At 36.5% G+C, this 23,789-nt stretch overlaps 1 protein-coding gene across 8 annotated transcripts in view; it reads right to left on the bottom strand.

Annotated features, from left to right (window-relative positions):
- The window catches only part of KLC1 (kinesin light chain 1), a 45,532-nt gene that overhangs the window by 14,932 nt on the left and 6,811 nt on the right, over positions 1-23,789 (bottom strand). For 5 of the 8 annotated variants that reach the window (XM_079308907.1, XM_079308909.1, XM_079308911.1 and 2 more), the window contains exons 2-12: positions 13,565-13,826; positions 10,187-10,417; positions 8,101-8,179; positions 6,001-6,226; positions 5,377-5,464; positions 4,623-4,724; positions 3,827-4,000; positions 3,586-3,685; positions 2,681-2,730; positions 2,525-2,592; positions 1,035-1,143 (exon numbers count right to left, since the gene is read on the bottom strand). In XM_079308907.1, coding sequence (XP_079165033.1) covers positions 1,035-1,143; positions 2,525-2,592; positions 2,681-2,730; positions 3,586-3,685; positions 3,827-4,000; positions 4,623-4,724; positions 5,377-5,464; positions 6,001-6,226; positions 8,101-8,179; positions 10,187-10,417; positions 13,565-13,825 — 1,488 coding nt within the window. In that variant the 5' untranslated portion in view covers position 13,826. Of the gene's footprint in view, positions 1-1,030; positions 1,144-2,524; positions 2,593-2,680; positions 2,731-3,585; positions 3,686-3,826; positions 4,001-4,622; positions 4,725-5,376; positions 5,465-6,000; positions 6,227-8,100; positions 8,180-10,186; positions 10,418-13,564; positions 13,827-16,303; positions 16,381-23,789 lie in introns of all 8 variants that reach the window. The other 3 variants (XM_079308908.1, XM_079308910.1, XM_079308906.1) reach the window with 2 other exon arrangements.

Genomic DNA, 23,789 nt, shown 5'->3' with positions numbered 1-23,789 from the left:
AACCCATAAAGCCAAATACAATACAGAAAGTGAAAAGGATGCCAAAATTCTCAAAAGTGTGTGAAAAAGAATGAAAGTTGCTTTAGTGGCATGGAGATGTCAGGTTCTTGTTCCCATGTAACTGTTTTTCCCTAAGTGAAGAGCATTACTTGAATGACCCAGAATAAAAAGGCAGTGCTAAAGTGCTGCTGTAACACAGCATTATCTCCTACACATCTAAATCTAGGGGTGTGTATACTGCCATATATTATGGATTAATGGTATAGGTGATTTATAATGCAGTGAAATTCTGAAGAATCCTTAAAAATTGAGTCAGCAGCAAGCTTCTAGAAAAAATACAAGTCTTATTTATTCTCATATTTAAAAAAAAAAAAGAAACTACGAACTTTCATGTCTGTTTACCTGTATTTTCTTATTTTGCTTCCCATTTTTTAACACCGACAGCCCATGTTTTCTTGTCCAGCCTTAGAACTTTTTATAAAGACATTGTATCAAACGATCCAAAGGGAAAGAAAAAAAAAAGCCAACAAACTAAACAAACCCAAATTCTCTTCCACATTCTAAGAGAAGGGAAAAAATTATAATAGCTATCCCATTAGTTTACAAAAATAACAAAAGATTTCTGTTAGTTAGTCAGTTGTATGCAGAAACTGAACATTTATAAGTCTGACAGCTTCTTATTAAAAACAGAACAGCATGATTACCAAAGGAGATTTCCAGCAGAACCTCCCCATTTTCACCCAGTCAGTTTCCCAGTACCAGCAGCCAAATGAAGACTGCTGGCCAACATGTTTTCTCTTCTTTCATTTTCCACATAATTTCACCCCCAGCTTGAATCATGACCCCAGTACATGGTGGCACTGCCCAAACAATTAACCAAACTGCAAGTGTTAGGATGTATCAGTTTATCACTAGTTCAGTCTGAAATTAGAGGGTGACTAAGCACTGCAAGTTTCTACATTCTGCATACATGAAGTTGAAAACCTGCATGACCACACTGCAGAAACATGATTAAAGTGAATTTTCATACTTGCCTGTTTACGAGATCTCATTGCTGCCTCTTCTAATGTTTCAGCAGCTTCAAATTTGCCCTGTCGTCTGTAAAGTGCCCCAAGGTTCTTTAAAGTAGTTGTTACTGTTGGACTATTGAAAGAAAAGAAAAATAACTCTATGTAAAATATATACTCACACAGTAAACTCTTCTCAATTCACTAATAAAAGCTTAAATTAATATGGTGTTTATCCTATTTTTGTAATAATTTATTCTAGCTTGAAATACACTATACTGTACTTTATGTATACACAATAACCTGCTGACCCCCTTCAAAGAGTATCAATATCTCACCCTGTGACTAGCCAACATCCCTGAAACTGGAATGCTAAAACATTGTGCTCCTCAGCTGCACCTCAAGGTGAAAATTGAGCTCTAGATGAGTGTATCCAACTGAATAATTAATGCAGCTTCCAAAAATATGCTTATTCATGCATAAAGGTCATTACTGTACCATGTGTTAGTCACAAAAATAATTAACAGTTTCTTTCATCAGCTTTTACTTAACACCTATTTGCAGTTTCTATGCATTCAAACCATGCTTGAACAACAAAAGCAAAAAAACTGCCCATTTCATTAACAAGTCTCACACTCCATCAAGACATTTTTTGTTTCAATGGCACAGAATTAGCTCAGTCACAGTATTTTTGAGTGAAGTTCTGCTCTAGTAACAACAGAGAAAAGATTTTCTCATGCAGAATGTTAAAATGCATGTCAAAATGAACAAGTACATGAAAAATAAATTAACAAAATGTATTGCACACAGAACTCAGGATGGAGAAAATAAAAGATTTCAACAGTACAAAGGCTATGATGCTTGTTAAACATGAGCATTCAAATACTCAATAAACAAAAAACCCTCACTGACTATCAGTACAAGCTGCAGGTTTTTTCATACTGCACCACCCACATGCTAAAAAAGTTTCAGAAATAGAACAAAATTAGAGCAAACAGAAAAAATTTCACAAACTATAATCCAAATTGAAATCCTTGTTTCTCTTATTTCACTTTAAACTGTCAATCACAGAACCATATTCTTGAAGCTTTAGAAACTCAAATAATGCTTTAGTTGTGGCAGTTCAGCTTTGTTTTCTTGTGCCAGCTAGGTAAGTAAAGGTGCAGTTATTTGCAGCCTCATTTTTGGCCCTCTCCAGAGGCTTTGCAGAGGCAGGGAGGGCAGGAGTGCCAAGGAGGGTACAAAGGAAAGGTGACCTACCTGCCCCCTGAAGGACTGCCAAGAACACAACTGCTGCAATTTTATGTCACTTATTGGATCTATCTAACCAGCCTCAAGCAAAAGCAGCCTCAGGACTTAAAAACTGCTGCTGTACTCTTGAAAATCAGTCTTGGGCCTGGAATTTTTAATACTTTAGTTTTTATAGTCCTAACCTGCTTTGGTTTCATTTTTAAAAATGCTTTAATCTGAGATGCTGAGTATTAATGACTTGTTTGTGCTTTAAATACATTACTCACCTGTCAACTTTGCAAGCTTTGTACCAGCCACCATATTCTCCAAAAGATGTGCCATCTTTTTGCTTTCCCTAGAACAGAGGTATTGTTGAAAAAAAGTATCTGATTTGCAACTTAAAGAATATAAGCTCCAGAAGAGATTGATGACAATGGTCTTACTTTGCATTCTTCCCTCTCTTCTGCATGCATCCAGATAGGCTTATTTTCATCTGGTGAAACAAGAAAAGTATTTTACAGGAGAACAAAACTACAAGGTATTGATAGTTTGATTTTCACCACTCTGAAATGAAGCTGTGAACCAGGGAATTATATTATTGCCACAAAAACCCCTTATTGTCCATACTAGAAGGAGCAGATAAATAAAACACACACCTCTTTTACAGTTCTACAATTCTGTCTCCTTTTCTTATCTGAACTTAGAAACAGTTACTTCTGAGAAGCTTTGAAGTCAGTATATACTGCCACCCATTTGTCATGTGTCTAGTTCTGCACTAGAAAACATGAATTTATTTCTTTTATCCTAACAACTACTTTGACATCTACTAAGTGGTGCATATGCTACTGTCATGGAATGCAATGAAAGTTCTTTTACTGGGTTTTTTAGTTTACAAAATGCACATGACTTCAATGTACAGTGTAACCCCAATTTAAACGTATTTTCCCCATTCTATAAATGTGCTAATGGAGGGCTTGCATTAACAATGTCTTTATTTATGTCACTAAAAATCCTGCACTGACTTTTTCCTGTGACTAGAAAATGACGCACATTTTTCTGCCTCCACAAAAATACCAAAATTTAGTTTAGTAAGGTGTAAGATAAATTATGACAGAAACAAAATCCATAAAACATAAACCCACTAAGTCTACCTCGTATTTTTTTAATCAAACATTTGTGCTGTATCTAAAAACTTTCTTATGATGAATGTACTTCCAATACATCTATCAGCTCACCTTTTAAGTCCACCTAAAGCAGACAATTTTACTCAGGACACTATTAACTTGCAAATTTTATTTCAAAACTACAAAAATAAAACAAATTCAAATCTAGGGACTCAGTTTCTTACCATCTACAGAGCCAAATTCCCGTTCATGAGCGCGAGTAAGAATCTCTTTGTATAAAGTTTCCGCTTGCTTAAACTTGCCCTGTTTTAGATAGCAGGATGCCTAAAAACAAAAGATCCCCCAAAAGGTATCAGCACACTGCTTTTTATATCTTTATAAATAAGAAACACAATACATTGTGGATAAAACTGCATTTCAATTCATGAGAAGTTTTGTCTCAGATCTACTTTGGGAAAGGCTTACCAGATTGTTCTTTGTTTTTGCAACATTTGGATCATCTGGTCCCAGCTTAGTTTGGTAGATTTCAAGTGCCCTCTGATAGTAATATTCAACCTCTTCATATTTACCCTGATTCTGGCATAGCAAAGCCAAGTTATTTAATTGCTTGGCAACATCAGGGTGATCTTTCCCCAGGACCTGGAAATTAAATACACTGCATTAAAACATTCTCTAACCATCACATCAAGGTTTAGAAATAAATCATTTAGAAACAGTCTGTTAGTTTCATTCCTCCTCAAATCAACATGAGGATGACACAAGCAAAAGCTGCAATTCAAAGATATGAAAAGGACTCAATTCTATTGCAAACAGAGAATGATGCAGAACAATCCATAGGAAGAACTAAGTAGCAAAACAACATTATATGGAGAGTATTATATAAACCTGAAGATGCAGTCTCATGGACTAAAATAAATATCCACATAGAGAATAATCAACTTTAAAATTTTAGCTAAGTTTCATTTTTTAATTCCAATGCTCTTGTCAAATCAAAAACTATTTAGCTATTATAGGGGAAGGAAAAAGGCAAAGAAGGTTTCTCACAAGTTACTGAATTTAGCATATACCCAGAGTGCTCCAGCAATTCCGTAGCACTACTGGAATTTCCTACTGTTTTGAATTTCAGACACTCCTCTATGAGGCATTGCTAACTCTGGAGTTTATCTGGCAGATCTACCCAACCAAAGCATAAAAAAACAAGCATTTAACTGCTTTCTCCTTCATAGAATCCCTTCAGAGGCTCTGTATTTGCCACTCATACCTTTTCTCTGATTTCCAGAGCTCGCTTACACAACGGTTCTGCTTCTTTGTACTTTCCCCGTTTACCATAAAGTACTGCAAGATTGTTAAGAGTTGCTGCCACCTGTCAACAGCAGAGAAACATTAATACACCGAAATCTGCTGATATAAGTACTTGATGAATGAGCACATCTGCAAGGCACTGATGCTATCAAATTTTCCATGCACAGGATAGACCTCTAGAAATTTGCAAGGGAAAAAATAATTATTGTTCAATGCATACACCCAAGAGAGGAAAGAAAAACCTAAATCATGAAATAATTTTGTTTCCTTTATGGAAATGTCATTCAGTACACATTTTCACATATTTTTCTCTTACAAAGGCACCTCTCGCATCCATACTTTGAGTGTCCCACAGGCTATGAAAATACCACATAAATTCTGCAAAAGCTTGATTTACATTTCATTTACAAGCAGTAGTAAATCAAATCAGAAGTGCCCCCTTCAATCTGAGTATAATAAAGTGATTTGAATAAGCAAATTAAAATCTTTCTTCAGAAATTGATTTCCCATAGAAAATCCAGGCAATCCAAAATCAAGTATGGGCAAATTATTTATGGTGAAACAGCACTGAAGAATACAATGTGGCCTCCTACCTGTACTGTTTAAAGACAAGCCAGCTCTTAAAACCTTTCCTGTTGAGTTTGATATTAGAATTAGTTGAAAAAAGTTCAGTGAAAAAAACCCTAAAATTATAATATTGCATGTATACAAACCGCTGGATGATCTTTGCCCAAAGTCTTTTCACGGATGGCCAAGGCATCATTCAGGAGGTTTGCTGCATCTTTGTATTTGTTCTGGTCTCTGAATTGTAAAGAGATGTAGTTAACACTGAGGATTCAGGAATGAAAAATCATAAAAATTAAGCTGAGTTAACGATTGATCTAAAGATGTTACTAGAAGAGGAATAACTCAGAATGTATTTATAAATTAGGAAGCAGAATCCTGAAGCCTGTAACTGTAGGCAGTTTATTAGTTGAGGACTGTACTGAGGATTTACTATTTCCAGACTGATGTCCAGCTTCTACCTCTAGATCACCTTGAAGAGGGTAATCAAGACATGAACCCTCAGTAGACAAAAAAACTTTAAAAAAATAATTATAATAAAAAAATCTAAACCAGCTTCATTCCCAAAGCAAAGGTGTAGGCAAAAATACAGCAACTTGTTTGACTTTTAAGTATAGGGAAACATATAAATATTTCAGGAACCTCTCGAGGGTTTTAATCATAATTTTAAAAGGAATACAGAACAGAGAAAAAAATCTAGTCTGAACGTTAAAAGGTTGTAGCCAAACACTAAGTATTTATTTAATTTATGGTATTTATGGCAGTATACAAACCTGTAGACCAAAGCAAGTATGTTCAACATAGTGGCAACATCAGGATGGTCATGACCCGAAGTCTTCTCCAGATCTTCAAGAGCTTGTTTGCAGAGAGGTACAGCAACCTCATATCTACCTTGAGAAGCATACTGGATAACAAGATTATGTAGGGTCCGTAATCTTGCTGGAATTTCATAGCCACCTTGCTGGGCAGCAGCTGCTGCACTGCTATGCTGCTGTTGAACTGAAAGAAATCCACAAAATTTCAACTATTATAAAAGACGACTGTAAATAAAACATCTCACATGAGTGCTTAGTGGCACAAAGTGAGACTCACTCAATTTTAATTCCTCAATACACAGAATTAGCATTAGAACATACTTCACAGCAGTCAGGCTATCTTGAACAGTGACAGTGGAAATACAACTGTTTTATTCTTCATATCCTGTCCAGTATTGGATTACTACTGTTTTTACAATTCTAGTAGCTTAAAGGGCCAAATGTAACCAACTAGGGAAGAAAGCAGGAAACTATTTTGGCTCAGCAAATCATTAACATTCTCAAGATTATATCATAATTTTGCACTTTCAAATATCGCTGTTTGCATATGGAAGGAACACTAACATAGATAAGCTGAATACCTGCAGAAAAGATTTTTCCTTTATTCTTCTTCTCTAAACACACAATTCTTTTTTGTTTCCCTTTTTTTGCTATGCCAAGGAGCACTTAATGTTAACACATAAAGGACTGAAACACCTTAGATGTCAGAAATAACAGCTGCAAGACAAAAGGCCCTGAGTCAAAGTCAACATTTAAGTTTTACTCACTAACCCTCAGGCTTAGCCATTTATTTCCCAGTAGCTCCTAAACTTTGGTTGTTGCAACACTCCCAAAAATATACTCACTCACTGCTCCCAAAAATATACTACCCCTTTTCTCTTCACTTGACCAATTTCTGAGATTTAGAATATTCTCTCTTACTCATTTCCATTAAACTCTATAGAATGCACAAGGTAAGGGCTCCAGCAGAGAGCCTGACTATTCTCTCTTTTCTATTAAGCAAAAAACACTTGAACAGAAAGTGGGAGCATTTGTATGTCGGTGGAATCACACGAGTCCAAGCCTATACTCAGTGTCACTGCCTGCCAAAGCACTGAAGCCTGTTTTTGGAAGGTCAGAGAAATCACTGACATGTCAAACTTTGTGTTTTGTATAGCAAAGTAAGGGAGCTTTGCCTCTCAAAGTTCCTACTACAAAATTCCAAGGAAGCAAGGATGAGCTAGGAAAGAGTTCACCATCATCACTAACCTGTGTAAACTCTTCAAGCCTCCCCTTCAGAGCTGGCTATGGACAGCTTTACTGTGCTGACAAGAATCAGTGTACCTTTATGCATGCCCATAAAGGAAATTTGAAACTGCTGATTGCAAAGGTGGGTCCCTTCAGGCATATTCACTCAAATAATTTGTCTAAGAATCATTCTGCTCCCAGCACACTGCACTGACTCCACAACATCAATGTGCTCTATGTTTACACATGCACAAAAAAACCACATTCCACTAAGCAGAGCTTACTTATCTACCAAGATTTTTCAATCACACTACCAAACATCTGACTCAAGTCTCACAGCATATTCCTCAGTCCTGCTCACTTGACAACAAACAATAGTTCCATAATTAGTATTAAAACTAATGCAGACAACATTAGCAAAGGACAAATGTCATAAAAATATTTCATACTGAAACCTGCCACAAAAATCTCAAATCAGATCATTAAAAAGGTCACTAACAGAATTCACTATCTGATCAGAAACTGCCTCAGTCACTTACAACTAACCATTCTGAGTCCCCAAAGAAGGATAACGGGTCAAATTCTGAATTTAAATCAGTCTGAAGACCTTTATAGCAGCTAGGTAAACTCTTTTTAAAAACCTAGGCCCCAGTTCTGTACATACCAATACAGAGAATGTATATCAGTGATGGCATTCCTTATTCCAGCAGAAGCATTCACTACTCCAGCTGTGTCTTAGAGGTCCCCAGGCACGGATACATTTTTGTAAAGAGCATCTTTATATTCTGCACTACAGAAACACACCAACAGTATAATATGAAGTACACTTACTTCCTTGTCCTTGGTCATCTTCATCATTGGGAAACAAATCATCCAAAGGCTCTTTGGTGGAATCCGTATCTTTGTCCTCCTACAGAAGAAGAGAACAACCCCAAACCCAACAAATTAAATCTAAGGCATAAGAGGACAGTCCAACTAATAATCAGCAATGTTAAAGGAAAACTCCACATTTAGAATTGACAAGAACAACATTTTTCACTAAAGTTTTACAAAGGTCTTATATTTAAATGTATTTACACGCTCTGTCCCACAACAATACAGGGCACCTTCAGAAGGGCCAGGAATAGAAATGAGGTCTCCTAGATTTCAGTCTCAATTTGAGCACACAAGAACACATTTTCTGCTCTCACAGAGGCATTAGGGTTGATGAAAATACACAGTGAAGGGTAAGCACTACTCACTACAAAATTGTCCATGGTACCTTTTTTAGTCATAAATAGTTATAGTTGGGCAAGGGAGAGGAATAAGAAGACCTCAATTTCTGAGTACTCAACTTCTGTACAAATAATAAGACCTTGCAATTATGATGTAAGGTTCAAAAATTAAAAAACAAAACTAAACAGAACAAGAGCACTTGCAAGTAAGTTCATTTCCAACAGTCTCCATCTTGAAGTATATTAATTGCTGCACAATCCATCAGTGTAAATTGATTTTAAGCATCCAAAGAAAATTTCAAATGTAAAATAAAGAGACAGATCATCCCTCAGTCCTGTTTCCTAAACATTGAACCTACACAAAATAAATAGTGGGAGTTCTCAGAAATTATGAGTTCAGTAAGGAGAAAACCCAGAGGGAGAAAACCCAGAGGGAGAAAACATTTTTCTGGCTCTCCATTCAACACAGATGAGGAAAAGCCAACTCATGAATGCTGCTGCTGGCATTCAAATTCAATGATGACAGAGCAGGTGCACTGCAAAACCAGCAAATTGATGTGACTACATCTCAGATGGGAAGTTCATAAATTTAAGTGTTGATTCCAACCTCAAACTGAGTCTGTAAAACTAACTATTTAAAAGGCTAGAAATAGAGACTGTCCATATGTTTAGTAAAACTATAAAGATGCTTGGCTTACTTAGACTATTTGTTAATTAAACTTCAAACAGTAGATCTAATAAATCTGCAGATCACAGTCTGACAGTGTAGCACAACAACATCCCAACATTCTCTCCTCAGCCCCTTTTCTGAACAGGCTTCACTAGCAAATTCATCTACAAATACCAAGTCATGGAACAGCACTGAACAATTCCGAGTGTAACTGACCAAAACAACTCTCACCACGTACAGTATGTTAAAAAGGATTAGTCAAGCAGTCAGTTAGGCATGACTAAATCCCACCCATTTTCAACCATTAAAATTGCTGAAATAATTAATTATGAAAAACTGCACTTTCCAAGACATCACTGAGGTCTGAACATACAAAATGAAATCCTTCTCTACAGTGCTACCTGACCTAAGAAAGCAAAATAAAATTATAAAAAGAAGGGCAAATTAATCAGAAGTCTTTTAAAATAATAAGTTCCTTCTGTAAATTAAAGTTGTGTCCATTTTCTCTCTGAATCTAAGAATACATAACACAAGGGACTTGTATACATGTAGATGATCACAGTGTCTGGCAGATGGTCTCGAAAGGGAATTCAGTAGCATCTTATCCTTGTGTAAATTCTTAACAGATACAGAAGCTATACACTGATTTCACTAGACAAAAATTGAGTATTTTTTCTACAGTCAAAATAAGTCAAGTCCTCTAGATACTTAAAATCTCTCCCAGTTTAGATTTCCCACTTATTTTAACTGCTGAGTTTGCAGAAGTGAGATTTTTTGCTTTGGTCCAGTTCTTCATAATTTTAAGTTTACATGACACTAAATGAGTATTTATCAATTTTCTTTTTCATGTGTTTTATTATCTGCAATAAAATAAGAATGAGCTCTCTGAATTATTCTGCAAACTATGTGACACTAGTACAAGGTAGTATTTTAAGGATAAATATATGTTAAGGGACAAACAAATATATCTGTTATTTCTTGTTAAACAGGCAGATTACAACCCATGTAAATATTTTACTATGCAGGTACTTACTGATGGTGAAATATCATCATCATATTTTTTTAACTGATTCATGAATTCTAGATGTTTCTTTTCTTCCTCCAGCTGAGCCACAGACTGCTCACTTTTCTGTAGTTTCTGCTGGGTATTGGCAAGTTCATCCCGTAGCCACTGATTCTCCTGGCACAGCCGGCGAACCTGAGCCCGCAATTTCTGCTTCTCTGACTCCACTGCATTTAAATGATTTGACAAGGCCATCATTACCTGAAAAACAGAATGTGTCACATGACATACTTTCCCCAGAATGCAGTCCTGTTTATAACAAACAAGGCTTTCATTATTTAAACCTATGTCAGCTGTGAAATCTAGTAAACATTCCCATGTCTCTTCTTTTTAGATATGGCTCTCACTTTTCCTCTAAACCTCTTTCCCATTTAGAATCACAGAATGGTTTGGGTTGGAAGGGGCCTCTAAGATCATCTCTTTCCAGCCCCCTGCTATGAGCAGGGACACCTTCCACCAGACCAGAGATCTCAAAGCCCCATCCAACCTGGCCTTGAACACCTCCAGGAACAGGGCACCTGTTCCACTACCTCACCACCCTCATAGGGAAGAATTTCTTCCTAAATCCAATCTAAAACTACTTTCTTTCAGTTTGAAGCCATTCTGCCTTGTCCTATCACTATATGATCTTTGAAAAGTCCCTCTGCAGCTCTCTTGTAACCCCTTCTAGCCCTGGAAGGGTCTCTGAGGTCACCCTGCAGCCTTGTCTTCTCTACCCCTCTCAGCCTGTCTCCAGAGCAGAGGAGCTCCAGCCCCCTGACTGCTGCCATGTGCCTCCTCTGGACCTGCTCCAACAGGTCCCAGTCCTTCTCTTGTTGGGGTGCCAACCTAGAGGAACTCTTCACTAAATAACTGTTTTCCACGATGCTACCAGAAATAAAAATTGTCTCAGAATTCCTTGAAAATTAAATATAATCTTAAAACACATGAAAAATTTGAACTAGATTATTGAACTGGAAATTTTTGTTCCACTAATATAAAATGGAGCAGTAATACTTTCAACTTGCAAGATCACAAAAATAACCTAAGAACTAACACAGAGTTCTAATTTAGCACCTTCCAGCCAAAAAAAAGGATTTGTATACATGCTTATAGCTCCTCAAAATGAACACCTCAGCATAATGATAATACTTCAAAGGGACACTTATTCAACTGAGATCTGAATGTGCAACTAAACACACAATTTATAGATGCACTTTATATTACTAATCATAAGCCTGAGTGTGCAGACTTTCAAACACAGTCACATTAAGGACAAAAAATAGAACATCCATAAAAGCAGCTTACTGGGACTGGGTTTTTTTTGCTGAGCAAAGCTAAATGAAAAAGGAGCTTATTAAGTGAAAGCCAAACACTACCAGTAGAAGATATTCTCCCTTCACTGTTTATGCAATCTCCCACTGTCAAATGTAGAACAGCTGGCAGCAGTCCCAGGATGCACACCTTGCAAGAATGGACCACTGGTGAGAATACCAATCTTTTAAATCAGTTAGACATCCCTAAGTTACTAGTATTTGATCTCCTCAATTTCATGATTTTATTAAAAACAAAATTATCTTTAAATGGTTTTAAACTAAGCATTTCATGTGAAACAGATGGTGTCCATAGCTGAAATTTTAGGGGTGAAAATATTCATTAAGCCTTTATAAACTAATTTTTCCAATAAAGGTAAGGAAAACTCCAGGTATAATTTCCAGTCCAAAACCCACAACTTCAGCACCTACCTATTTACATATTAAAAATCTTTCTAATATTTTAAAGTACTTAGTCAAGTCAAACAGTGGCATTTATATAATGAGAAAGCATATTTAGGAAAATTGTGATACTAAGGTCAATGTATTCAAACACTGAACAAGCTACAATGGCAAACTAAAATGTTTTGTAGGCTTATTCGCTAGAATTAACTGAAAAAAAGTCTGATTACTTCTTCAGCAAAGTTAGTTTCATTTTCATGGAAATAACACATCACCTGACCTATGTGCATACCACAAAGAACATCTATTTCCGTATCTTGTATTTTAAAAATAATTTTTAAAATACTATGTTGTCACAACTCCAAGCATTCAGGAAGAGTAACCTTATCAGGCCTGAGAGGAGTAGTCTGAAGTGCAACTGGCTTCCTAACAAAGGCAGTAAATGCAGATTTTTTGTCTCTTCACCACCACAGTTCACGAAGTACCATGTGAAGCAAACAAGGCAGGAATATCTGCATCTGAGGCTCCTGATAGAGCCAAGAATCAGAACTAGCTTTACAGACACCTAGTACTACACACAAGTTACTTGTTCACCTGCATATCTACTACAAACAGCCATTAAAGGTAACTCAATTACTGCAATTTCATTTCATGTATCTTCTAGCATTTTCCTCCTACACAAGACATCTAAGTGTACAATACATACACTAAGACCTGACAGGCTGTCCAGGGCTTCTACATTCCCCTGATAACCCACATTTCATTCTCTCTGTCTCAATTCACCATGATCCAATGCACACAGCTTCCAGATCACCACACAACAATAGCTGGATCCAGAAGAGAAGTCTGAGCACAGTGATAGACCAACAGGAAGCCTGTTAATGTAGGAGTAACTCACTGGCATTTTCAATTCATTTGCAAACACTCTGCCATTTTACAGTGATGACTGCCATATCACATTGTTTCAGGTTTTTGACTTGGTACAAAACTTCATAAACTTGTACTGTAAATATAATCCTGACAACTCAATAAACATGCAACTTTTCACTTATCTTCATCGACTAAGAGTCCATAGAAATTAACTCAGAGTCCTCTCTCTAATGCACCAAAGTTGTTCAGATTCTCTACTCAGATCCTAAACTTTGAAATGTTTTTAGTTTCAATTTTAGTTTAGTAACATGTTCAATAAACCTGAGAGATTCTTAAGCTCTAAGAGCATAATGTGCTACTATAAAAAAATGAGTCAAGAGAATATAAACATGAATTTAAGGCTACAGCAGAGCTCAAAGGCTGGAGCAAATTCATTTTTATATGTGTGTTTGTGTGAGACCCTCCTATGCCATCCTTTACAGTTAAAATGCTGATGCTTAGTTCTTGAGGTCTCCAGTATTACCTCTCCAATGACTGATGTGGAAAAGCCTAAACAGAAAATGTTACTGTCTCACTGATGTCAAGGTGATGACAGTCATGAGTTTCAATGCTTTAACACGGAACACATAATAAGTTCTTCAACACAGCATGATGGACAGTAACTACCTCTGTTAATTACAGAACCTTTTGTCCTTTATATCCAAGAAAAATGTAAATGTCCCAGCATATTACTAATATCTGGAGAGAAAAGTCTGAAATGCTTGAATTTTTACCACAACTTTACCTGTGCTTCACTAAGGCCAAGCTCCAGCATTTCCAGTGACTTTCGAATCATGTTTGATTTTTCTTCAACCAGATTAGTTTCATCATCTTTCTTCAAACATTTCAGTGTTTCAAGTAAGCTCTGTAAAATTGAATTGTGTTCATTCTTCAGTGCCTCTAGTCCATTAATCACTTGCTTAGTTTTGGCAATGATTTCATCTTGAGTAAGCTTCTCCAACTTCTCTTCCTTTAAATACACCATTGTGGACATGTTTTCATACATTCTGAAATGGAAGAGTATGCTAGTTAATACAAAAGGAAAAAAAGCATATAAGTCTATGAGTGAATAAAGTCTGAAATGCATATTCAGAATGTAATTACAGTTGTGCACAACTTTAACAATGTTTCATGTCCTGAGTTTGAACAGCTTCAAGTCTACCAGTTTCTATTTCCAGATTTAATATTAACACTCATGGATAAACCAAAAAACAACACATAATGAAAAACACACCATGACGTGGCATTAGAATTTATAGCAACTGCTGAAGAACAGGGATGCATCTCCAGGATTCTGGTTTGTGCAAAACCAAAGTACCTGGTGTATAAAATACATACTATTATAAATACTGCTATTTTCAGATGTCATTGATCTGTAGCTCTCTAAAAAAACCCCACAACATAGAGCTTGAAGAACTTGAAGAAACAGCATCCAGCCTTCTGAGAGAGCTCATCAGTCAATCATGAGAAAAGTCATCTTTTTCCTGTAAAAAGGAAACACCAGCCTCATCCTTTCCCAAGGACTACAAAAGTTCTGATCATTATGTATTTTGAACAACACAACTGTCCCCTAGGACAACTTTAATTCATTATTTTTACTCTACACTTAACAAATAGACATTCAATTGCCTACAGGTCTAGATGCAGCTTTCTTTTTTTAATGAAGTTGCAACACCTGTCTCATGCTGGAAAGAACAGTTTGTATAGTACAACTCTTGCAGCAAGAAACCTTTCACTGTGCTATTTTATCAGTATCTAATGCATTACACTAAAGATAGTAAATTTCTGGATGTTTGTCAACACCTCTACCAAATGCAAATGAAGACCCAAAAAAGTTTAGAAATTCACATACTCTAATTATCACACATGCTGTTACTGAAGCGACAAACAAGCTTAATAATGTAAAAATACAAAGAGAATACACCCAAATCATTTTACCCTTTTTAAATGTCACAAAAAATAGTTCTATAATGAAAATAAAGACTTAAGAAATTACTCCTCTATACCTCAGGTATTTAAAACTTGGAATGAACCAGGAAGTATGAATTAAAAAAAATAGGAAAGATTTTGCAAAAGCAATAAACTATCCCATCTATGTGAAGACACCTGGGTAAGCATTGATAAACTAACATTTAAAATTAATTAAAACTGTATCAAAATTTTGTACTATAGAAGCAAGTATAATTTTAGGAGAAAGCAAAAAAAAATTAGAGCCACTTAAGTCTTCAATCAAAATTGCTGTAAGAACATGCATAAATGCACATCATGACAACAGCCAAAAGATGTGCTATTAAGCTTTTGTAAAATATTAAAAATAAAAGGCTGCTCCTTCAGTTTACATGTACACATATTACTCTCTCTGTGATGATCTCCTGCAATACAATACCCAAAAGGCATAGCCACTTGTTAAAAAAAAAAAAAAAAAAGATGTAGATGACAGCAGGTGTTTTTGTAATATTCTATTTTCTGCAAACACAGAATTTGGTGAAGCGTGAACTTGGTTCTACCCAGATTTAATACAATAACTTCACATTCACAAATAAATCAATATGGAACATATACATCTGTATAAAGCAACTAATCTAGCATGGCATAAGAAATTAATCCAGAGCTAATGAGGAGAATGATATTTACATGTTTCCTATTTATAACCTGAGAATTATGACCCAGAAAGCTTAAAAACACAGTTTTAAAGTACAGAAGCTGCATAGAAAAATGAACTGCAATTTAATGTGGAAGAATTTATACATAAATGCTTCTAACACACAGTCATGTGTCACAATAAATTGTGGATTATGCTAACTTCAGCACACAACTCAACCCTAATTACCCTTGGCACACTTTCACAACCTCAATTAACAATTTTCATTCTGAATGCATAGAACTGACCCTTCTGGGGGGTCAGGAAGTAAAGGAAGTAAAACAGCAGAGACATCTAATGACATGGCTATTTGTGTATCTTATGTGAACAGAGATAGCAGCAATTCCTTCTGCATTCCTCAATATTCTGCCATTTTACAGCAAAAATGAAAAGCAGATGTTTGCATACATATATGTAATGCACGCATAGATGTTGTCTTTTAAAAAATTACACATTTGAAACACCTTAGTAGAAATAAAATTAATTCTAAGTGATGAATACAGATAAATCAACACCCATAAATTAACAGATAAATTAATAGGCCCATAGCTCTGGCTGAATACACAGAAGCCACAATTAAGAATGGCTAAGCCAGCACAGCAGCTTTGGAAGAGAGGAAAAGCAGGTTCAAACACGATGGGGCAAAACCACACTAAAACCAGCCCAGCAGCAGACCTGCTTTATGAATACATGCCTCCTGTCTCAATCCAGTGTGCCAGATTTTTTAGCTGCCTCATTCCAAGCCAAATGTAACTAAAAGCTTCCACTGCTTCTGCACTACCAGCACAAGGAATCTACTGGAGCTGGAACCAAGCCAAAAACTGCATCAAGACACAGACTGACCTGAAGGTCCTTGCAGCCTGCCAGAGGGAATCTCAAGTCTCCTCCAGTGAACACTGTTAGAATCTCAATCTCTCCCACTGACAGGAAAGAAATAAATCATTTAGGATAAGTTTTGAGGTGTGTCTGTTGGTGTTCAGAGTTTTATAGATTATTCTTGGGGAATAATTTAGAGAACAAGAGAATAACAAATACATAATTTTTTCTGCTATCAAATCTGACTCATTGTAGGAGTAAAATAAATGAATAAATACCTGATAGCCTTTAAGGGTAGTAAGTGAAGGTGTGGTGCTATTTCCATGATTTATTAAAAAACTTTTTCTACAAAAGATCATTCCCTGCCTGCTCATCAAACAAGCCTGTATTTGAATACATAATCATGTAATTGGGGATGATTTTGTAAAGGGCAAGGACTTGGATTCAATGATCCCTGTGAGTCCTTTCCAACTCAGCATATTCTGTGATTCTGTAAATTAGATTTGAATATCCTGAGGCAGCAAACGCCACACAGGAAGCAAACAAATGAAGTTTGTATGCAGGATGTATACAGAGGAAAGGTGACAAAACCTACCCAGCCTTTCTATTGTCACTTCTCAAAAAATGTTAACTGTTTCTTCCTACACATTTCCCCTACAGACAAAAAGGGGCTAGGCAAAGGCTTCTTAAACTCCTGTAAGTTTCGTCCTGCACTCCACTGCTCTGCTAATTTTACCTGGGCAGGAACTCTAGATTAAAATACTAGTTTTTAGCTGAGTGTACAACTGAAAACAAAGCAAAGATTTAAGATGTATAAAGGTCTATAAAATAGAATTTTGGATGAGGAAAAAAAATACAATGCAGCCAGAGTTACTCAATGCAGCCAGAGTTACAGATTCATTAGCTGGCTTAAGAAATTTACCTATTATATTATGTGGCTGTGTATATCTTGAATATTATCCTCCTTCTTTGTTTGTCATAATATTGACTATGCTGAAGTACAAAAGTCACTTAATGCTTTCCAACTTTTAGAAAAATAAAGCCACTTCCTTAAAACAAATATTAGTTAACTTTGACATATCAACATAAAAAGCCCTACAACATCTTCTACTAAAGATGTTTCCACAACATTTCATAACATAAGCTCAAAACAAAGAAATGGACTGAGAATAGCAAGAGTCTGAACCAAAGAAAGCACAAAGAAAGCAAAGCCAAGCCTTTCAGTCGTGTAACCACTGGGATAATCTCATCATATACAAACAACTTAAGTGGCTGTTATCTTTAATCAGTTTAAGATTTTTGTTATTCATAAAACTTTCAAACCAAATATATCAGTAATGTTGACATCACAAATTTGTGCCTAAATTCTCCCACACACATACACATATCACAGCCAGCTACCACAGCTCTCCAGTTCACATTTAAAGATTTCTTAAAGAGCTTTTCCTAATCCAGCTGCTTTTAAAGAAGAGTCATTTTCCTGCAGATCACCTCAAAATATTCTTGTGCCAAAACATACATGAATCCCTTTTTGCATAAGAAAATTTATCTAGGAATAATTCTATTCTAAAAAAACCATGAGATTTTTTTTCCTTGACTTGAGATTTGCATGGATCCTAAAAACTAATAAGTAAAACCATTCTAATTTTCTTCCTTTTTATGAATCCCTAAGGAATTCCTCTCTCTGTATTGATATTTTTATTATTTAATGGGTTTCAAGTACTAAAAGCTTGGTGGATAAATTTTTAATGCATTTAGCGTCTGATCACTACTGTTGCAAAATACAGTTTTAAATAAATAAACTATAAAACTCCCCCCAAGTCTAAACCGCTTTGTCAAGTCAAATTCTCCCTAACCTTTTTCTCTTAATTTACAGCTAACAGGCAACAGAGCTGAAAATGAAATAACAGTATGTCTGTATACAAAAAAGAGTAAATCATCTTCCCAACAGTAAGGGCTGCTACAAGATTGGCTCAAGTCATACCTAGGGGCTCTGCAATCCACATGCACTGCAAATTCCACAGAGTTATGGTAGAAAGTTAGACTAATTTGAGCTTTTTGTATCTCTAATAGGGACCTATCAGCTCACTGTTTCCTAACAATATAAATCCATTCAAGGCTTTTAATCCTAATTTCACTCTTAGCTCCTCCTTAATTAAATGGCAAAGCTCAGCATCCTACATCTGCCATGTGCTTGTTTCAATTTTGTATGAGCTGCAAATTACAAGCCATTAATTCCCTGTTCAGAGCAAGAACACTTCTCATTACATCACGAAGGCACCATCTTCAAATACAACGAGCTGCTTTAACTGCTAATCTTCATAATGTGGAAAACTCCCTTCTCAAACAATCCTCAAAACATTACAGGCTGTTCCAAGCACAAAAAGAAACTGAGCAACAAAGGCAAGAGATGACAAACAGTTTGGGAAGGACCTAGCAATGTGCCGAACACTGCATCAGCCGCACCCCTCCTGCAGGCAGCCCAGCGACAGCAGAAGTGACAAGGATGAATCACTCACGGATGCCTTTCATACACTGAGAAGGGAATTTGTAAAAGCACTCCGATAACAAACACTCAGTTTGGACTATATTGCTGTTATGGTTTTCAGTCAGAATCTCCAAGTCTGAAAGAACAACGATTTTTTTTTTTCAAATTTAAGATGTTAAATTTCTCTTTACCTGTGAGACCATTTCTGCTGTCACAAGTCATATTCCCATAAGGAATATTTATAATCTTTCCCTTTTTGTCTGATTTACCTACCTTTTACTTAAAAAGATCCCTTATACTCAGGAATTTTGTTCCATTACACGATCTCTAAACTCCCAGAGGAAAATAGCTTTTCCCTCTTGACATATTCAGGACTGCAGCTTTCCTGCCAGTGCTAGTCATCACTCTTCTCATCATCTATATTTGAATCGGCATAGAATAGAAAATCTGGAACTGCACCTGCAAAGAGTGTCCTGGTGGAGGTCAGACTTAAGGCACACTCGCTGACCCAGTTCTATAAACAGAACACTGCTGCACCTCTGCACTGCCTCGGGTTTCCAAATGCGTGAGCTCAGAAAGCACCTTCAGCATGTACCACACAGGTACACGAGCTACCTTAAAATAACTCGGTGAGGACAATTAGCAGCACATACTGGAGGCTGTAAACCACTGACCAGAAGTAGGTAAGAGGATGGAGTTGCACATGACCTAGCAACTAATATTAAGCTACACAGAAACTCCCCTTCTGCAAGAGGAGTCACTTTTTCTACCAATTTCCAGCTAGTAAGCATCTGAATTTAAAAAAATCTTACTGTGATGCTCCTGCCAGCCTTCAATTCACAGCTAGCCCCGAATGCAGAAATCTGCCCTACCACTTGGTTTAAAGTGAAGGTATGCTAGGTAAATACTGTTAAAAGGACATTTGTAGTCCTTTAATGTCAGGGGCACATATCCCAGGAAAAGCTCAGAATCATATTTGGACTTTGACCTACAGCCTTAATCACAGAATGTCTGTGTTGGTAAGTAAACTGGACAAGCACTCCATCTTTGCAAAGTTTTGGCATTTCTAAAGGCAAGCCCGGATGTTTCTGAAGAAATGCACAAGGTATTAATAATAAGCAAATAATAAGCAAAAGATAGATTGACTAAGAGGAGGAAAACACAAAAAACCTTGAATACTGGGAGAAATTTCCACATCTCCAACAAGGCTGCTGCTTTTCTCTTATGACTGCCAGCAGCAGCCTACTCTCCACCTGGCAGCAGTGGGAAGAGGCTGTGTGGCTTCAGCATCCACCTCTGAAAAACACCGTGTCAGCCTCTAGGAAACCCCAATGGCTCCCAATAAGCCCATGCACTGCATTAAACTATGTTTAAGTGAAGAGGATTATGTACTTGTTTAGCTGAAGAACACAGCCACTGTATATCCACCTTGATAAATCTTGTAATCTTTTAATGTAGGGGTCTGCTATTAGAAAAAAAAAAAAAAAAAATCATACCCTTCAGGGAAAATCTTTGGATTCTCTGGAAGATGAAAAAACTACTATGGAGAAATGCAGGCTAACAAAGCATATTTGCTAAAAAAAGAGATGATAGCAAAAATAGCTCCTATAAAGCCCTTAGCAAGGGTGATGCTGACAATTCTCTTTGAGAAAGCACAAGCTAAGATGATTTGCACTGCTGAGAAAGTACAAGCTATGAAGATTTGCTCTGCTGCATAGTCCTTTGATTTAGATTTGAAATGAGCTACTTCAACACTAATGAACATTGTTTCTCAGCAATCACACCTGAATTCTTAAATGTAACAAACTTAATATTATTTTGAAATCAATATTTCCGTACATTTCAAAGACAATTGGCAAAAATGCCTTGAGAGTTATTTTAGTCCTCAGGCTTCCTTCTTCTGTAGTAAGCAAACTATTTTTATTAAAATTATTACTTCCTGCTGAAATAGCTAATTGAGTTAAAAATCTGTATGCAGCATAAAAGTGTTCAGTGACATAAAAGCTTTCTTTAACTACACGGATTATTCTTCCTCTTAAAGAAAAGATTATGGTGTCAATCCCTTGACCGTACTGCACTGAATAAACACTGGCTACTAGCAAGCAATTATCATGATACAGCAAATCTGTATCCTTTTAACTGCAGACAATCCAGATGACCTGCCCATCTAATTCCAAAATCTCTTTTAGACTTGGGCATATCTGGAATTCCATAATGCTGCAGGCCAAACCCTATCTTACTCTTGCTGTTCACATACTGCAGCAGACTGAGACCCTCAGATGATGTGACTGCCTCCTACACATTATTATACCTACTCCAATTATTTGTGTGAAAGGGATCAAGGGAAAGTATCCTCTCTTGCATATCTCACCAACTGCATTCTACCCTTCCAAAGGCTTAAAAATATAATGACTGAAACACAGAATAGCAACATATTCTAAAAATACTGTAGATTATCTGAGAAGATACTACTATTGATCTGGACATATTAGAAGCATAAGAGAAAAATTCATTCTGTGTATACATTCCAAGCCCTCTAATATCTCAGATTTCAAATTAAACTGTATGGATATTAAGAACCTTCTATACATTTGGTATCACATCAAAGATTACTCTTTGTCAATGCTGAAGTAAGTGATCTGACAAGCGTGTCTGTGTCTAAGGCATTTCCACAGATCCAGGCAGGAGTTCAGAGGAGCTACACTAACAGCCAGACTTTCAGGAAGGTAAAGCTTATAACTCTTTGTTAATTGAGGTTGCTATCATCTGTTACCATGCTGGTGGTACATAATTTCCTTATTCAAAATCTGAAACAGCCCTCTGGCAAGATCCAAACCCCCTTTTTTTCCAGAATAATTAAACTTAACACAACCCTATTCTGCTGTTTGGTACTGTTGGGCCAAAGCTAATGCTAATTTTTTAAAATTTTAGTTATGTCCATGGACGCTCTGAAGGCAGACACTGCAAATCTCCAAGTCTCCTACCCCTTGGAGCAAGGGAGTTGTCTCCCTTCTGTACCACTGTTGTGTCAACACAAACCACGTCTGTTGGTCTCCTTCAAAGCAAGCAGCACTTCCTTAGCTTCCCTGAGCACTAATAAACACTTTCAAGCAGCCACCAATGGATCTTGAGAAAGGAGAGCTTTCTGCCTTCCCTTAACTACTGACACAACATACCAGTTCAGGTCACAGGAGATTTGCCTTCTGCATACAACAACAAAGCCACCTCACTGGATCACTTTATCAAAATGATCATGACTGTATTAAGAGCAGTTAAATAAAGACAGAATAAACTTACTTAAATGCATCAGAAGGCAGAGGTGTAACGACTTAAAAAGTAGCTATAATTACCTTTAATTATTAAAAAGTCTTGTCACAAGAATAAAAGATATGTCAGGAAAAATCTAGGCTAATTGTTCAAAAATTGCATTGTAGTTTAGTATTTTGTAGTTACAAAGAGATGCTTCATAAATTATCTATTTTAAGTGGATTGAAAGGAAATTTTGACTGTATTTTAAAATAAATACTGTCAAGAAAGTCTGAGCAACAGATCTATCATCACTATCAAATTCCATAGTTTTTTCCCCCTCAATATTCCAAGAACCTACATTGATTTTTGTATGACAATAGCACTTGGCTCTTCATGGACCAGTCACCTTGTGCAACCATGTCTTCAATGAATTTTGATAAATCTCTTGATAAGGCTGGTTCTTGCTGGTGTGAGAGACTTTGAGACTGGAATAGGGTTAGGTAGAGATGAAATACAACGACATCAAAAGCTACCTGTCTTGCAATTTGAAGCTGTCAATAGTGTAGACAAAACATTTTTTCAGCTTGACCCTAGTTCTTTCATTTTGCATTGTTATTTTTGGACAAGAACTGCTTTATTGACTAATCAAAGTAAGGACCCATTTATGTTATTTATTTATCTAATCTCTAAACAGCACTTAAGTAGAAGCACAGGAATGTTCCCATCTAATCAGTCTTCCAGAATACATTAAAAACTCTCAGTTTCCACTTACTAACATCAATTTTATTACCTTAACCAAATCTACTTTTTATAGCACACCCATAAAGATCTAGAAAATGCATTCAAGAAGGGCAGAGAAGGTCACAGCTTGCCTCATATCACCAGAGCCATGTGGGAAGCTCTGCTGACAATTTTCTGTGAGTCCTGACTGCAATGCTCTTACATGCTTGATGACATTAAAGAGAAGAAAGAAAAAAAGCAACTTCTTCTGCAGACATAAAAGGGACATCCACTAACATTGTTTCAGCACACAGCAGCCTTTAGGTTTAACTACTCCTTACATCGAGTTTTGAAGCCATTTAATAGTTTACATTAAGATGTACAAACTGTGCAGGATTCCTTCAAGGTTTAGGGAAAATATCTTCCTCCTGCTTACCCTTCAATAATTAGAAGAAAAAAAAAAAGCAAAACTACTAATCCCGTTCTTGCAAAAAGACCACAGAAAAAGATTCACAATTAAACTGTTCGGGCATAATTCTTAATATTGAGAAAGAATTAATGTTAATACATTAAATATCACATCAAAAACGGTATTTTCAATGGCAAGTAATAATTTTTTTACACCTTACATATTTAATTTCATATTAAATACAGCAAATTATGTGCACCTAGAAAAAGAACCACATTATCACTCACTGTTTCTTACCAATGACTGCAGAAAGCTGATTTAGCTGTAAGGTGGGAAATAATTTCCTTGTTAAATACTCCATAATCTGGAGGTCTTATTCTGATGTTCTGAACTCTCCTGGGTTGGGAGGTGCTGAGCAGTCCAGCAGGCCCTAACCCAACACCCAGGCACCTCAGCATTCTGAGCACTCACACCTGAGGACCAAATCATATTTCCATATTATTTTTTAAACCATCTCACTTAGATAATCTGTTTTGAAAGCATCCCCCTCCCAAGGATGGCAGAATAGTGGCCTCCTGAAACACCCATGCCATTAAAAGCATTGTATCGTGCTCACAAGCACTGCTCCATGTGCAGCCGGGCTACAG

This window comes from Erithacus rubecula, assembly GCF_903797595.1.
Source record: "Erithacus rubecula genome assembly, chromosome: 6".
Lineage (NCBI taxonomy): Eukaryota > Metazoa > Chordata > Aves > Passeriformes > Muscicapidae > Erithacus > Erithacus rubecula.
This window is presented reverse-complemented; position numbering and strand designations above follow the sequence as displayed.